At 40.7% G+C, this 18,673-nt stretch overlaps 1 protein-coding gene across 1 annotated transcript in view; it reads right to left on the bottom strand.

The window, feature by feature from the left end:
* OTOG (otogelin) overlaps positions 1-18,673 on the bottom strand; it is a 136,267-nt gene that overhangs the window by 49,676 nt on the left and 67,918 nt on the right. Inside the window, exons 29-33 of the mRNA XM_066619402.1 lie at positions 17,778-17,934; positions 16,337-16,387; positions 13,574-13,624; positions 13,322-13,489; positions 4,444-4,672 (exon numbers count right to left, since the gene is read on the bottom strand). Of these exons, the coding sequence (XP_066475499.1) occupies positions 4,444-4,672; positions 13,322-13,489; positions 13,574-13,624; positions 16,337-16,387; positions 17,778-17,934 (656 nt within the window). The remainder of the gene's footprint in view (positions 1-4,443; positions 4,673-13,321; positions 13,490-13,573; positions 13,625-16,336; positions 16,388-17,777; positions 17,935-18,673) is intronic.

Genomic DNA, 18,673 nt, shown 5'->3' with positions numbered 1-18,673 from the left:
CTCAGTTTCCTATGACTCAAATTATTATCCAAGAATTCTAGTTATCTGAATTTTGAGCATTCAACAGGATCCACTGCAATCAAACTCTGGGTCATCCAGGTTCGGCAGGAATCAAATACTAGGGAACTAAAATAGAATGCAAGCAATAACCTTCGTTCTCAACAACTGTAGAAAATATTATGGAAATATTGAAGGTTTTGGGATTTCTCAGCAAGGCAGAAGGCAGAGGAACAAATTTCCTTTGCATGTCCTCATATTGCACTTTACTTAAGGGGAGGTCACATATCTGGGTGATCCACCATGAAGTTCTTTTTTGTTTGTCTCAGTTGGAAGGAATGTTTTCATATTACAAACACAGCAACTTAGGTTGCTGATACTATTTATTTATAGTATACAGCAATCCCAGCTGACTTTTAAGTGCCTGTGAGAGGACTCCCTTTCTTCACATGCTTAAGAAAAGGAGTCTACTTCCTGAAAGTTTTTCCCAAATAAATATCTTGAGTTGATGGAGAGTGTACTTTGCACAATACCACATACAGCAGATCCTACTATGATACAAAGATCCTCAGACTTTGTAAAGTGTCCTTCTACAAAAAGGTTCTGCACAAATATGGTGAGAGGTCAATTCCCAAGTCATATTCAGAACAGATTCTCACATTACTATTTTTTATTAATGGAAGACTTTCCACAGAAATATCATGCTACTTGGTTCTTAGACTGTACCACTGCAGAGTGCCACTGTGGATAAATGCCTTACAGGTCAATCCTATGTATGTCTACTCAGAAGTAAGTCCCATGAGAGTCAATGGACCTTACTCCCAGGAAAGTGTGGATAGGATTGGGCTGTTACTCTCTGCCCTACCATTAGCTCAAGTTTGATTGGTGCATATGAAGGATAGGGTTTTCTTGGTAGTAGCACCATAGTTATGGAACTCCTTCCCTCATTTCCTCCATGCCTCAACCTCCGTTTTCAAATGGGCTTTGAAGTGACAACTCCCAGGGCATTTGTCCCGCTTACCCTGCCACAGGTCCGCCACTGTGCAATTCTTTTTATGCCTCAGTCATTGAGAAATGAGAAGGATTCTTTACTTATCGCTTTACTCTATCCTTCTAAACCAGGGGTCTCCAAACCCAGGCCCGGGGACAAGATGCAGCCCGCGGCGAGCCTCTATTTGGCCCGCGGCCAGCCTTTCATCCCCTGAGAGCCTCTGGCCCAGTTGATCAAATAAAACCAGATTTGTGCTTGTGGGGTGGGGGAATGGGGGTCCATTTAAGTGTGTGCTTCATTAAGTGTGGGCTGTGTTCGTGCTTGGAGAAGTCCTGGACATTTGAGCCCATTTATTCATTCATCTAAGTTCCATCTCTAATGTATTTATTTAAATTTTATACTAAATTTTTTTTTCCTGGCCCTTGACACTGTGCCAGATACTTGATGTGGCTCTTTGGTCAAAAAGTTTAGAGACTCCTGTTCTAAATTATACATTCACAAAGACCAGGCGGAAACAGATCTGAATAATAGCTGGCTTTTTAATTTTCAGAAGAACCCTTGGTGTTCCTTTATTCCAGAAACATTTGATATAACAGGAAATCTGCTTTGCACAAAGTATGGCCTAACTTCATAAAGTCTTCATAACCCTGACTTCTTAAGACTATTATAAACTGAGCCCATGCAAGCTCTTCCATCATGCACATTTGCTTTTCTTGTACCCTTCCCCCACCTTTTTGTTTTCTTGTTGACCTAACAACCAGCATGAGGAAGATTCTGGAGAATTTAAAACTTGCCAATTATGACATTTTAGATGGCTCTAATAAAGATATGAACCTGGGGCAGGACGTCTGGTCTAGAGGGTAGAGCAGCCATTAAGCTCAAAGATAACATCTGAAGGTTGTCAATTCAAGATCACCAGAAGCTTCCATGAGTGGCGAGACCTCAAGAAGTAACTGACAAGCTGAGCTGCTGAAGGGTGAAAGACAAGAAGCTGGCTCTGCTGCCCTTCTATGAGAGGGAAAGAGCTGTTTGTCAGCGTGGGTAATAACCACAGCCAGAATGGATGTCAGACTGTGAAAAGATCCATCTGGAATGTTGTTTGTTCTTGAGAGATAAAGCTTCTTTATTATTGTAAAAAACCCCTCAGGGATATAGAGAAACCTGTCTATGTGAACGACTTTGGATTAAAGTCAAAGGAGCAATCCAAGAAAGGCAGTATACAAATTACCATCATTTATCAATAGATATTCACAAAAAAATTCACCATAATAGTATCTCTTTACCTGCATCAGTTATACTGAAAGTGTTCCAACACTGCGCTACATATACTGGTTCTATCATACACTTATTTGTCAACCTGGGAAAAGTTATTTTTTACCTGATCTTTTTTTACCTGATCTAGAAACAAATATCCACCACAGTGGTAGTTTGGTATTTAAACTCTTTTGAATATAACTCCTAGACCATGAAGAAGACTTGAAGACATTTCTGGGCAAAGGGGTTTAAAGGATCCATTTTACTTTGCCCAATATTTATATTCAGCAATAGCAGTTTCCAGTTGGAAATGTTCTGATCTAATATGCTAAGCATTTATGACACTCAGCATGAAACTCAATCTGCCTTTGCCTCTGCGCTCTAGAACTGGTGTAACTTTTCCATTAACTTAAACAAATGCTGCTGTATTTTTAGACCATGTAATTACCCTGCATCAGCAAGCCAGGCCCTGTGAACGAACAGTGGAGAAAGATTCAAGCCCTATGCTTCTTTGCTTATAAAACTCTGAAACCCAAATCCTCGGATGTGGTGATTAATGAAATGCCTCATGATCATTTGATATGATCCCACTTGCTGAGGTAAATTGTTTTAGTTTTCCACTGGCATAGATAGGATTCTTTGGCATGACTGGAAGGCAAAGACTTCACACTTAAAAAAAGATATATATTCTCTGCTAATTTACCACCAGGAAAAGTTGCTACAGCTCTTAACATCTTTCCCTCTTAAAGATAAAGGATTATGCCATGTTTGTTTTCTTCAAATTATGGCCCGTGTTTGCACTATTTTAAATAGCATTAGTTCCATATATCCTGTTGTTCCAAACCTCAACAAAACTACAATTAATGGAATTTGCCAGGAGGAAATAAGGACTTGGCAATGACAAAATCTGTCATTATTTGTGAAGTTGGAGTGTGCCAGTCAACAGCTGCATTTGGCTCTCATCTTAACATGCTTCCAAATGTAAGAAAATTCACAATGCCACTATTAACACTTTAATTCAATGGTGTGATAACAGAGAACTCTGCAAGACATGCAGTTGGCACTTTCCATCATGGAAGACAATGTACTGGTAACTGCACAACTATTCCAAGTGAAGACTCATTTCTGGCAACTCATTATGTCCTTCTCCTTGCTTATCAAAGATATTATTTTAATATATGGGTGGCATCAGAAGTTAGACAGGTTGGGCACTGGCCAACAGCCCACAAGCCCCCTGAAGACTCAGTCACCCAACCCCTGAGGCCTCCCGGTATTCATGTTATGTGAGACAACTATGAAGCAACACACTAAATTAAGAATGTCACCCCTTTGCTGCTTTCTCCTGCCTCTCTGCAAGTGGGATTCCTCTAGAAAGCCCATTCACAGGTAGCTGTGAAGGGAGATGACAATAGGGCAACTGACTCAGAGTAAGTCCCTCTGTTTTCTGGGGTGGCGGATGGATGCTCACTTCCCTCAGCAGCACTGAGGAGCTGAGAATGGTGGGGCTATGAATTCTCTATTCCCACAGTGGTGCTTAGGGAAAAGAGTGTCCATATGGTTGACCTTTCACCAATCACACTTGAGAATGATTCAAGGAAGGATGAAGCAGATGCACTGTCCACATTCCTCCCAGCACTGCCTGCAATCACACACAATGTTTACAAGAAATGGAATGACAGAATTGGCGCAAACAGAGAAGATATTCACCTAACAAAAGATGGCTTCTACAGTAGGTCTGTCCACATAATTCAGAGCACTTAAGAAGACTTTCAGTAATTGTAAGAAGATAACTTTAAAGAATTTCTGCATACATGAAAGCAACTTGTTTTGGGCTTTCAATCTGCATGTGCTGAATCTTATTCTCCATTCTAAGCTGGAGAAGAACTTTCAAGAAGTGGTATTTGAGCATTACAAGCTGGACAATTTCATATGCTAAACCAGATTGTTTAGAAATGCTGGCAACATCACTAACAAACTCATTAGCACAGGGAAACGTATAAGATTCCTGACATGCTGCATTCTTTAATGGATTGGTTTTTTATGCAAATGCCTATCAATAATGCACTTAATTTTTATAACAGTGGAATTTTGTATGATGTATGGCAAAATCAAGTTTGAAAGTGTAGCAACCATGATTCATCCAGTACTTACCTATAAATTTAAAAAGTGTAGAAAGTCTGAATGCCTCAGAGTGGTGGTACTTAACAACATTCACAGAAGTAGCTGAAATATGGATGAAGATTCCTGGCACTGCAAATGACTCAAAGGAGCTATATCCTGATAGCCGTGTGTTCTTGTGAATGATAAATGTTGACCTATTGTGATAATCTTCACTTTTTTCCCATTTAGAAAGAACAAGGGTATTATTGAAAGCTAAATGAAGAAAATAATTTGGTCTGTCAGCTGTTTCAAATGAAACCAGGTTGGGATCTGTAAAACAAACAGCAACAACAAAATACTATATGAGCAAAGCAGAGTTTATAGAGATTTGCATGGTATACTACCAACGTACACTTATACAAGTCTACTCAGAAATAAATTTAATGGAACTCCCAGGTATGTGTATATAGCAGTGTTTCTCATATAGCAGCCTAACTGTGGATCGCAAGCCCATGGGAGGTGTGTCACAAGCCCATATACACTAGGTCCGACATGATGCTCCCTGTAGTGCTGCAATGCCTTATTGGGAGGCCTTGGAGGCACTTTCAGGTTGCACTGGGCCAGTGACCTACTCAAGTGGCCAATGGAGTGAATCGCAGGTCTGATGTTACCTGAAAATGTTCTCCAGTGCTTCCCACTATGGCATTGCAGAGCTACAGGGAGCATTGCATTGCTGTCCACCACAGAAGATGTGGTTGATCACAACACTGAAAGTTTTGAAAACCACTGATGTATAAGATTGCTACAAACTTGCGGAAACTACATTTCCACCCCAACCCTAAGCATGTAGAGGACTGTAGCCTTTGTCTGTCTTATAAGTACAGTAGTGCCTTGGCATCCATGAGGGTTCAGTTCCTGGAACCACTGTGGATGCTAAAACCCGCAGATAATAAAATCTGCTGGTCTTGGCACCCAGACCCTCTGGACCCGAACGGCGCTGCACTCCGGTTGCTTATGCAGGGTGTTCCAAAGCCCTTCCAGCAAAATGGAAAGTGATGTTTAAAGGCCTTCTGAGGACCAAGGAGGCTGTGCACAATAAAACTATTAAAAATAAAATATTTTTGCAAAATAAAACTGGACATGATGTTTAAAGATCTGGAAGACTTAGAAGGCCTGGGGAGGAATGCAGCTCTGGTCGCGTCCAGAGGGTTCAGGTTGGGCCTCAATGTGGGTTGGGGGACCTGCGTTGAATCCAGTCCATGGATGAAAAATCCATGATTGATAAGGCTAGACCTGTACAACCAGGCTCAATTTGCTTACCTGCCAGGCTCAACTTACCTACCTTGTCAGATATGATACAGGTGTGCCCCCATGTCCATGTGGGTTCCATTCTGGAACACCCCGTGGATAGCTGAATCTGAAGATATGGGAGGAAGCACCTCAACCTCCGGAGGCAAGGGTAGCTTCCCTGGGCCTCAGAATGTCTTATAAAGCAATAAAAACAGAAGTAACTTTTTTTCCTCTGTAAAGGTGATTCTGAGACTCGTAAAGGCTGCACACGGGTGCACACAGCCTCTGCGGGGCTCAGAACACCCTCTAGAAGCAAGGGAAGCTGTGCTCCCCTCACCTCCAGAGGGGTTGTGCGGGGAGGGGGGCAGCAGATCCAATACGTGATTTAGTGAAACCATGGATACAGAATGCGAGAATATGTTCCCTTGTACAATCATGCATTTAAACAAAGTTATATATAAGGAAAATTTCTAATCATGTGGAATGAGGAATTTCAATACACGGCGTATAACGTGCATTATTTTAACAAAAATGGTATTTAACAAAGTAATATTTTTCTTTAGGAGGTCCTTGCACTCTCTGCAATGCTAAAGAAAAAGAACAGCTCCACCAACTATTATTTATGTAAAAAAAAAAGTCAAGAAAATAATAATAGAAAACTTGTATGGCAGAATCATGTTTTTTAGCTTCTGCCTAATCTGGTGATCAACCTATCCCAAGAAAGATATTTTAAATGCCAAAAACAAGTAATTCTATTTGTTTTTTGTGTGTGCGTTTTTGCTCCGGAACCATGAATAGCTCTACTAAAAGTAGGCAAAGGCAGCAATCCAATGCACATTTACCTAGGAGAAAGTCCTACTGAATGCAGCAGGACTTATTTCTAAGTAAACATGGATGGATTGCACCAACACTGATTTACAGTAAATTTAACTGTAAAGTAATGCTCAATAAATAAATGGCACAACTGAGTCTCAAATGAGCATCTGCTGTTCCAAACATTATTTCATTGTACATTGTGCTACTCTTCTTAAAATAACCATAAAACTACTGTAAAATCAACTGTCCCCTTAGGGCTAGATAACGTTTCTTTAAAAATTCTGCAGAGAGAACAAATAATCTCTATTAAACAGATGTTCTGTGATGTACTGTTCATTTCTCTGGAATATCATCTAATTTTCCAAGATGACAACATTTATTTATTGGATGAATTACAATTGAGCAGAAGGAACTGATATCTTCTTTCATACTCACTGAAGCTAGCAAACTACCAATCCCTGCACAAAACACCAGTACCTACCTCTTATTCTAGTCTTTACGAGTCTCAAAATGTTTCCATCACACCTATTATGTTAGCCGGTGATTTTTAGAAAATAAGTGTTTCTTATAAAAATTATACAGGGCAATAATTCAATTTATGATAAAACAAAAGAAAGCCGTACAGTATGCCTTTCTTATCCACGGGGGTTTGGTTCCATACTCCTTCCCCTGCTTGGATAAAGAATTCCATTAATACCAGGGTCCACTCCCAAAGCTCATACAATTATTTACCTAGAGCCTCCAGGGTTCCCTCTAGATCACCCCAAGCTGGCAACCCATTCTACTGGCCTCTGTGGGCTTCAGAGTGGCCTGTAGAAGCCACTGCAAACTACTTTTGGTCAAACCAAAGTTGCCTCCAAAAACTGGAAGTAGCTTCTGGAGGCTTCTGTGGGCCATTCTGAGCCCACAAAGGCCAATAGAGTAGGTCACTGGCCTGGCATGACTTAGGAGAGGCTTCCAGAGGCTCTCAGTAAATAATTGTGGGGAAGACTCAAAAAGAATTCAGGCAGACCCTCTGTATCCACAGATACAGGACCAGCAGATGCTGTCCTCTTTTGTGATATTAGAATCATCAACATATGTAATTTTTCTGAGAAACATTTACCAGCAATATGCTTCACTTCCTCTTTCCTTCATTACAATACCGTTCTTCTATTGGCAAGGCATATATTTTTTATGTTTCAGTAATGGGTTTATACTTTAGATACCTTCTTGGGTCAATGTTCACATTATTTATTTGATTTCTACCCTGTCCTTGCTTCTCCATAAGGGCCACCAAGGCAGCATACATTAAAAGAGCATAAACAAATTAAAATCAACTTATAAAAATAATAAAATTTAGTAACAAAACATTAAAAAACAATCATCTTTTCTTTTTCTCCTCTTTTTACAATGCCATTGGTGTTTCTATAGCCTCTGTGAAGGGGCATGCTTAAGGAAGAGCAGCACATGGAGATTGTCGGAGAGATTCTTGTGCTGCTGACTTATCTTTCTCCGCCTTGCTCACAAAAGGGTAATTGGTGCTTTTTTTCTTTTCCTTGAATTTTTAAAATGTACACAGGGAAACATGATGGAAGACTTTCACATCTCTTTGTAATACACAAGTCATCATATAAATCTGAGACATATATTTGGCTGAAGCATATATTAATTCTAGTAAACTTTGCCAAGTGCATATTTCAGGAGAATCTCGAACTTCATTCATACATTAGAAAAGTTCAAATTTTTTCCTACTATTTGGCTGCTCCTTATGATAGCTTAAAAAGAAAAAACACATACAAACAACTAAACTGGATGTGGCAAGTGGACCTGTACTTTTTCACATTTGTGGTTTCCTACTTAGCCACAATTTCACCACCTGCTAGCCAGCTACAACATGAACCTAGCTGACCTCGCTATTTGCACCTCAGAAATTCCACTTCAACTTCAACAGAAATACTCACTGTCAACTTCCAGACTTCCTCCTGTATTTTTTTTTTAAACCTTTATTCCTGCCACAGAGAACATAAGGACTGCTGGGTCTAAACACTTGTTGATCTAAAGCTAATGTGTCAAGACTATTTATAAATCAGAAATTTCCATACATACATATATATATATGAATGTCCTGACTGACTCATCAGTGCCCAGTCCTTGTTGATCTAAAGCTAATGTGTCAAGACTATTTATAAATCAGAAATTTCAATACATACATACATACATACATACATACATACATACATACATATGTGTGTGTGTTTTCATTGATTCCTCAGTATCTCTTAGGCCTAATGAGATATCGACTCGGGGGGAGGGGCTAAGCAGCAAATGAAACAGGACGGTCTTCAGGATCAGCTCTTGAAGATTATCTGTTTTTCACCTGAAACTGCAGGTCTAGAGACCTGGTAACGAGTGCTAGTAGAGGCACTGTTATCCTGGCGGCTTTAAAGTATCCGGAAAGTTTAGAGCTCGGCCCGGAGAGCTTTCTTTTCAGGACTTTGCCAGTAACGCGGTTTTCCTCGACAAGCTGCTGAACCCCTGTGGAGATACCATCTGATTGAAAGAAGAGATTTGGAAGAACTAAGTAAGTGCTGTTTATGTTGTGCAAATTCGGCTATAAAGGACTGATGTAACTCAAGGTTTTGGAAGATAAAGAAGAAAGAGGGGGAGGACTCCTCCACTTTACTGCGGAGAAGATCATTGAGCACTTGGTATTATATGGAGCATGATTTCATTGATATATATTTATAAATGTGTAACCCTGCACTGGATATAATTTCCTTTTATTAGACTTTGGATTTTGGACTATTTTGGATCCTTCATCGTGGCAGGATTTCGTGAAATATGAACTGGTGAATAGTCTCTGTTGTGTCTATTAATGGAGACAAAAAAAATTCTTCAAATTCTGTAGAAAAAAAACAAAACATAAGAGGAACTTTATAGTAAAAGAGAGTTGACATCTAGTGGACTAAAAGAAAATTGCAAGGAGAAATGAAACTCCCAGAAAAGGAATGGCAGATTCTGATCCATAGACAGCTGGAGAAATCAGGTGATTCAAATTCTACAAATACAAATTAGTGTGGAAATTTTAAACCAACAAGTATCTAAGTTGTGTGAACTGGAAGTAACATCGGATAAAAGTAATGATCAATAATTTGAGCTACTAACTGATGGGGTAAATTGGAAGATAAGAATTCAAAAATTATCCGACTGGAGAAGAGATACCATGAAAAATAGATCTTGAAGGGACTGATCAAGAAATTGGTCAAAAGATGGAGAGAATGTATCAGGAACTGGAGTTGTTGGGAGGAGTAAGAAGAGGATGGATTTTCAAGAAGCAATTGTTGAGAGATGTTGATATGAAGTTTACTAGGAAAAGAAAGAAAAAGAGAAAAGAAAAGATTAGAGATGATACGGCTAACATTATAATGCCGTTGTACAAATCGATGGTAAGGCCACACCTGGAGTATTGCGTCCAGTTCTGGTTGTCACATCTCAAAAAGAATATAGTGGAAATGGAAAAGGTGCCAAAGAGAGCGACTAAGATGATTACTGGGCTGGGGCACCTTCCTAAAGAGGAAAGGCTACGGCGTTTGGGCCTCTTCAGTCTAGAAAGGAGACACCTGAGGGGAGACATGATTGAGACATACAAAATTATGCAGGGGAAGGATAAAGTGGATAGAAAGATGCTCTTTACACTCTCACATAACACCAGAACCAGGGTACATCCACTAAAATTGAGTGTTGGGAGAGTTAGGACAGACAAAAGAAAATATTTCTTTACTCAGCGTGTGGTTGGTCTGTGGAATTCCTTGCCACAGGATGTGGTGACGGCATCTGGCCTGGATGCCTTTAAAAGGGGATTGGACAAGTTTCTGGAGGAAAAATCCATTACAGGTTACAAGCTGTGATGTATATGTGCAACCTCCTGATTTTAGAAATGGGCTATGTCAGAATGCCAGCTGCAAGGGAGGGCACCAGGATGCAGGTCTCTTGTTATCAGGTGTGCTCCCTGGGGCATTTGGTGGGCCGCTGTGAGATACAGGAAGCTGGACTAGATGGGCCTATGGCCTGATCCAGTGGGGCTGTTCTTATGTTCTAAGATTTGAATTGCTACTCAAGATAATGACATGATTTGGTAGTTGTGTAATATTTGATTCAAGAAAAGAAAAAATACAGTATATCCTTTTTATAACTTGTTTGTTTGTTTGTTTAATATTCAAGATAATGATATGATTTGGTAGCTGTCTAACATTTGATTTGGGAGGAGAGAAAATATATGCTAGTATTTTATAGGATAATTTTGATGAATTAGATTTAGATGAATTTTGATGAATTAATTTTGATGAATTAGAATAAGTATTTAGTAATAATTTGTATTAGAACAAGTTGTATTAAAAAGAGTTTAAGATTTTATTGAAAGAAGGAACATAAAGAATGATGGGAAAAGGGGAAATAACTGATGATGGAAATGATGAAGTATTGTATTGGCAACCTTCAGTCTCGAAAGACTATGGTATCGCGCTCTGAAAGGTGGTTCTGACACAGCGTCTAGTGTGGCTGAAAAGGCCAATCCGGGAGTGACAATCCCTTCCACACCGGGAGCAAGTGCAGTCTGTCCCTGGTCTGTCTCCCTGGCTATGGGCCTTCCTTCTTTGCCTCTTAGCCTCAGACTGTTGGCAAAGTGTCTCTTCAAACTGGGAAAGGCCATGCTGCACAGCCTGCCTCCAAGCGGGCCGCTCAGAGGCCAGGGTTTCCCACTTGTTGAGGTCCATCCCTAAGGCCTTCAGATCCCTCTTGCAGATGTCCTTGTATCGCAGGTGTGGTCTACCTGTAGGGCGCTTTCCTTGCACGAGTTCTCCATAGAGGAGATTCTTTGGGATCCGGCTATCATCCATTCTCACGACATGACCAAGCCAACGCAGGCGTCTCTGTTTCAGCAGTGAATACATGCTAGGGATTCCAGCACGTTCCAGGACTGTGTTGTTTGGAACTTTGTCCTGCCAGGTGATGCCGAGGATGCGTCGGAGGCAGCGCATGTGGAAAGCGCTCAGTTTCCTCTCCTGTTGTGAGCGAAGAGTCCATGACTCGCTGCAGTACAGAAGTGTACTCAGGACGCAAGCTCTGTAGACCTGGATCTTGGTATGTTCCGTCAGCTTCTTGTTGGACCAGACTCTCTTTGTGAGTCTGGAAAACGTGGTAGCTGCTTTACCGATGCGCTTGTTTAGCTCGGTATCGAGAGAAAGAGTGTCGGAGATCGTTGAGCCAAGGTACACAAAGTCATGGACAACCTCCAGTTCATGCTCAGAGATTGTAATGCAGGGAGGTGAGTCCACATCCTGAACCATGACCTGTGTTTTCTTCAGGCTGATTGTCAATCCAAAATCTTGGCAGGCTTTGCTAAAACGATCCATGAGCTGCTGGAGATCTTTGGCAGAGTGGGTAGTGACAGCTGCATCGTCGGCAAAGAGGAAGTCACGCAGACATTTCAGCTTTTATTTTATTTTTTTCTTTCTTTTTATAATTTTTTAAATTATATTAAGAGATATAAGAAATTATTGGTAGAACGAATTATTAATTAATTGGCATATGGTATCCTGCAACCTCAATGTTTGTATGTATGTGTTTTGTGTCTGTGTTTGTTTATGTCTTTATGGAAATACAAAAAAATTAAAATTAAATTAAAAAAAGATATCGACTTGGTTTTTGCTTACAAAGGTTACCCATACAAATGCATACAAACATAATTCAGGGTTTCACCCTAATCAACCCCTAAAGGGGCAAATCCAAATTTGGGAATAAATGATAGAGCCCTTCCTATTACTTAGGTCTGGCTGGCTTTTCCCCCTGTGCTATTGCCTGAGAGAGGCCTGAGCACAGGATTGGGCTCTTAGTGTTTACACTGAACAGTAAAATGAAATATATTTTGCAGGAGACATTTCTCTGCTTATCTCTGTGTTCTGGTGAGAGGACAATTAGGGAGGGAGAATGGCTCAAAAGTTGTGTGGCACAGTCTAGCTTCCCTCACAGGATGCATGGCTCTGCTTCTCTCTGTGTTCCAGTAGTGCAGTAGATTTGAATTTTGTTGAATTCATCTCATACCCGGTCAGGAAAACCCTTCACCCTGTTAGAAAAGATATTAACTCATTGCCGGCTACTTCTCCAGAACTGTAGCCTTGCCCATTTAAAAGATCTTTTATTCACTTGAAAAGTAAAACGTATATGAATTGATGAGGTGCATCATCATGTTAATGTAGCTAACAAAGCTACAGGAGCTACACTGTGCTAGAGTTTAGTTTCTCATTCCCAATAATTTGTTAAAATGGGATAACCCATAACTCCCCTCCCCACATGTTTTATCTTGTATCCTGAGTACAGTAGTATAATGTTTGATGTTTTTTAATCACTTTCATGTTTTTACTGTGAGCATTTTATATTGTCCATTGTCTCTATCTCCTGGAAATTGTTTTATGCCAATAAAGGTCTCAATCAATCAATCAATCAGTAGTGAAGCACAGGTATCACACTAGTCATCTCATAAAAACCCACTCACTGAGTGGAGAGCTTGGCAGGCTTCTTGTTGAGAACCTGCTGAAAGCTGCAAAGGAAAGTTTAGTGCTCCTTCTATGAACCCTTCTGCTGCAGGCAAAATTCACTCTGCCTACTCTGTATACAAGAACTGCCTTGTTGGGTTAGAATAATATCCATCTAGTCCACATTCTATCTCTTCCAAACAATAGTCAAGCAGATGTTTCTAAAAGTTCACCAGTTGGCTACGAAAGTAATATCCTTCTTCTGTGAGTACTCGGCATGTGGTATTGAGTATTATGTTTGTCAAGTTTGTCTGCTGATTTTGCTAACTTTCTAGGTATTTTACAATGACACTGGATTTACCGTGTGCTTTAGGTTTATACAAGCCTGATGTCAGCATAAAGTTCACTGCAACCCCAGGAGCAGATCCATTTCCTCTTGCTGGAAAAACAGAACCATCCAACAGCTTGGCTCCAATTGCAATTTCTCTGTCCAAATAGCTGACCAGCATGTAGGGACCCTTTCCCAGAACTGTCAAAAGAAGGTAAGGTTACATTTTCTTTTGAGTACCACACATACTTAAATCTTACATGTTTATTGGTCAGTCATACTGACCAATGTAAAACACCACCATCATCTGAAGAATGACATTCTTCAGATTCAAAGCTATGGTGAACAAAAAATGTGTTAGACTTATACAATCTTTGCAAGCTTTCACAAACTATTGGACCTTTACTCTCACCTGTCAAAATGAAAGGTGATCATGTTAAGAGTTCTTCCTTCATTATCACTCAAGTAGCAATATTTGCAAATATCACTCCCTTTATCAGTTAAGTGGATAGTTAGTGTGCGGACATGGTAGACACAAACATGAACCTGGGAGAGAGCAGGAATGGGTCCCTGTACACAAGAGAGGACTGAGAAATGTAAAGAAAATCTCAGATTTTTGAGAGACTTTCTGCCTCCCACCAAAAGCTGACAGAAATCAAAGATGTCAGCAGCAGTAGCATGCAAACAGCAGCAACAAAGAGCAGCATGCAGGTACAAACTCTCAAACAACAGGGATCAGGAACCAAAGCTGATGAAAAGCAAGTGGTCTACTGCTTGATTCTCTTTAGGTGCACTCTAAATAGGTATTGAGACGGGACTTTCATGTATGCCTAAGTCAGATTTATAAGAGATCTGGCTTAATTTTTTTTTTAAATGAGGTTCTTTGAGTCATTAGCTGCCAGGGTGTTATGGAATGTTCATCAACTCCCCAGAACTCCCCAGAAGCCAAACCATAAGCACAAAGAAAAGTTACTAATTACTATAATCATAATGTATATAGTAAATCAAAATAGGCATATAATTTATGAATTAGCATAAAAATATGCAGGTAGACTATGTAAGCAGTTTTGTTTTATTCACAGAGTACAGCAGCAGTATATCACAAGAATTATACATGACTAACAGGACAATCTTATGCATATATACTCTAAAGCAGGGGTGCCCAAACCCCAGCCTGGGTGCCATTTGTAGCCCTCAGGGACCCCCAATCTGGCCCATGGTGAGCCCCCAGTCTCCAATGAGCCTCTGGCCTCCAGAGACATGCTGGAGCCTATGCTGGCCCAACGCAACTATTCTTGGCACAAGGACCGACTGTTTGACCTCTTGCATGAACTGCAGGCTGAGGGCTCCCTCTGCTTGCTATTTCATGTCTCTGAAGCAGCAGCGGCAGCAAAGAAAAGGCCAGTGTTGCTTTGTGCAAGGTCTTTTATAGGCCTTGAGCTATTGTGAGACCTTCACTCATTCATATAAGATCCATCTCTAATATATTCATTTATGTAAATTTATTCAAATTTTAAATGTAAATTCATTCTTTTTTTGCGGCCTCCAACACAGTGTCAGAGAGATTATGCGGCCCTACTGCCAAAAAGTTTGGACACCCCTGCCCTAAAGTAAGGCCCATTGAGTCAATTTGACTTACTTCTAGGTAAGCTTGTATAGGATTGCAACCTTAAAGAAGCGACAAATCGTAATGTTCATAAAAGCTGGGAACTGACAATAATAGCTTGCAAATTAGCTCCCTCCTGAGGCCCTTCAGAAAATGTTCCTATGTCTATGTAAGGCAATATCCCTATAAATTACACATTGCTTCTAAACAATCACTTTTTCTTCTCTGAAGCAATAAATGCAACAAGTAGTAACTAGTAGTGGTGAGATGTGACAGTATTTGAAGATGTTACGAGTAAGAATGGTTGCAAAAGCAGGTAGTATACATTGGTGTTGGTCATCATTGGTTGCCTTTATGACCACATCAGGGATTACTTTCTTGTGATTTACTCCAAATACTGGAGTCCTGTAGCAGTGCTACAAAACTTGTCAGGATTTGAAGTAGGTAAGAACAAAAGGGGCATAAGAAGGGCTACAACAACTATCCTCTCTTGCCTTACATACATATTCTCATCTTGCCATATTTGCATAAAACATTGTTCAGTGTATGAGCTGTCAGATAGTAAAAGGCAGGAGTGTAACATGCTCTGAGATGTTTCTACAAAATAATTATGTGGATTCATTTGCCTAGTGGTGTCTTAGGAAGGAGTGATGCTTTCTGTACATCATCACATAAAGTCTATCAGAAGACTCCCTGGTTGTTTAAACAATAATGTAGGCTGCTTCAATAAATTTACCTTCTACTTTCTTAGATAATTATCTGGCCACTTACAGCCCAATTCTGAGCTGCCTGGGGCGGCCAGCCTTGGCAGCACCAAGAACGGCTGATACCGGATCCTGTGCGCCTCGGGGGAAGGGGACTTTCTGCTTAAGGGAAGCAGCCCCAAAATGGGACTACTCACTTTACCACTGACCTAAAGGTCAGTGCTAAAGTAAAGCTATTCATGTAGGGCGCAGAGCCCTCCATGAACAGACAGGATCTGATGGAGCTCTGCTCCACCAGACCCACCTCCTGCCTCCCCGCTCCCTCCCCTTGGCATGCCTCCTGCCCGCCCGCCCTCTCCCCACCCCCTGCCTTCCTGTCACACCTCTCGTCCGCCCTCTCTCTGCCCTCCCCACACCTCCCCCCTTCCCGGAACGCCTCCTCCCCACCCTTCCTCCCTGCTCCTACTTACCTTGCCAGAGCTCAGCAGTCCATGAGATCACTGAGTGGCGGAGAGTGGGCGCCCGGCCCGCACTGACCCGGCGCTAGCCCAACACTGGCCGGCACTGGGCTAACATGGGCAGTAACCTGATAGTGAGGCTCGCAAAAGTGCCTTATGGCACGTTTGCGACAGTGCGTGGCAGCACGAAGCCGTGGCACCGAGCCCAGGATTGGGCTCTTAATTAATGAAATAAATAACTTATTAAATAAGTAATTATTTAAATAAATAATTATTTTACCTTCAGTTCCTATCAACTGCTTACCTTTATTGATGTATTCACAATCATAAGCTGAAAGAAGAAAATACTAAGTTAACAAACATTTGGAATGCAACTAGCATGCATTGTGCTTTATACATGTGTGCATAGTTACACAACCCATTTGCCTAAAGATTGGCAAAAATGAATTTAAAAGTTCTGTCCGCTGATTTGCTTGGTTCTTTCCCAAATCACAACACAGTCAAAATATTGTGGATTAATGTGACTGATACAGAAAATCTCAGCTGTAATAAGCAGATGGCTATCCTTTTGTGACCTCTAGTGGATAAGAATAAACCTAGTTGATCTTCCCATGACATAGCAATTTGAATTTGAGGCTACAGAAATTATTCAAATGATCATCATAAAGAATATGGACTGCAAGATGATTTTGAGTTTTTTTTTAAATCAACAAACTAATGGAAAATCTAAAAAAGACTTATTCTCTGCTTATTTTGCATTACAAAATGACGCATGCACACAGAAAATTAATTCTTTTACTACTAATTATCAAAGAAGCCAATTCAAAATTCCTATCCTTTACCTGCTTCCAAGCAAGAACTTCTAAACTTTTATTTCCCTAGTTAGGATATAGAGAGTGGAGTTGCACATTATGCAGAATCATTACATGCAAGCGAGTCACACTATTGCTATGTTCCTCCTATAATAAAGCTCATAATTAAAGGCATTTTTCTACTTTTTGAATAAATGAAGATGATCTACAACATGATTTTTTTTAAAATAACTACTGTTTATAATATGGTCCAGTAGGTTGAGGGAGACTCCAGGGATTTGGAGGGGGAACACAAGTTTTTTTCAGGTGTAGGGACACCTGTATAAGGCAGCTCTTCCCCCTTGCCTTCAGCACTTTTGCAACTGCGACTGGATCTGAAGGCAAGGGGGAAGGGGCACTTTATACAGGTGCCCCTGTACCTGAAAAACTTAAGCATTTTGCCTCCCCTCCAGGAACACCACTGTTGCCAGATAAAAAAAGTTTGAGAACCATCAGGGTACAGTGACAAAACTGGAGAGCATATTCAATTTCCTTTTGCAGATGGAATAGTAAAACCTTGCCATGACTGATACCTCTGTGCTATGTTTAATATCTGCTTTGGACTACTGAAGTTCTCTAAAGAATTACATCGGCTACTGGTGATTGCAACATAGTGCAGGATGAATAACCTTGCATCAACTTTAGCTGATTCTTAAAGATGACAAAACAAAGACTATTCAAGAAAGCTTTGATTTTTCTTAGAAACAGGTACGCTGTGCATGCATTGCAGCAACTAGTTGGTTGCAAAAGTAAATTGTACTATCCTACTCCAACATGCAAACAAGACTTTGTTTTATTAAGAGTTAAATTGGAAGCATGGGCTGTAAAAAGGCTGAGGGCTGCTCATCAGATTATCAGATTATTACTTACGACACAGTCTAGGAGATCGCCAGTCTACTGTAACTCCTTGCTGACAACATTGATGCGCATAGGCTGATACACCTGTACAGAAACATTCACAATCCCCTCCCTGGTTACAACCACATGTGTCTGTCAAGCAGTTTGAATAAAACCAGGTGACATCAACCTGAAAAAGATAACGGTCACTGTAACTTGCCATTACGCACTCAAATGTTATCAACAATGGTCACAATACATGCCTGACGTTCTTCAAATAAAAAGTTTCAGAACATACTGCCTGGGATTTGATATGTCATTTTAATATAGCAGTTCTCAAAGTACTACTAGGACTTTGGGACTGCAGGTAACTAGTTGAGGGGACAGGGGGAGTAATCGCCATAGCACGGGAATTCAGGGGCCTTCCCTTTACCTGGAGGGTTGTGCTGGCCTCAGGGAGGGTCCAGGAGGTCCACAGGCCCCTCCATGGGCTTCCCTGATGTTTGAAATCATGCTGTTTGGGGATTGAGTGCACTTCAGGTTTTTGTGCAATTGTTGCAGAGCCATCAGGACAGCCATTACTGAACCACTTCCCTTAAGGGGAAATGGCCCAGTTTTGGTTCCTAATGGTAGGTCACAACCCACCACATTGGGAACCACTGTTCTAATATGACATATAGAACATATTAAGGGCTTTATTCTATCCAACTTTCCATCGCTTATGTAGCTGTGCCAATGGCACATGCACTGCATACTGGAGTGGGGAAGCAGCCAGGGAGGCCTCCTCAAGGAACAAACATTCCCTTACTGTGAGGCTTCATTGCAGCTTCATTTATATACAGCATTTGCTGGTAGTTAAAATGCCACAGAATGAACAGTGAAATCATTAGAAAAAATATTTTCAGTTGTTATGACTTGAGTGATACCAT

Source organism: Tiliqua scincoides, chromosome 1, assembly GCF_035046505.1.
Source record: "Tiliqua scincoides isolate rTilSci1 chromosome 1, rTilSci1.hap2, whole genome shotgun sequence".
Taxonomy (NCBI): Eukaryota; Metazoa; Chordata; class Lepidosauria; order Squamata; family Scincidae; genus Tiliqua; species Tiliqua scincoides.
The sequence above is the reverse complement of the archived record's forward strand: the minus strand, read 5'-3'. Positions and strand labels throughout refer to the sequence as shown.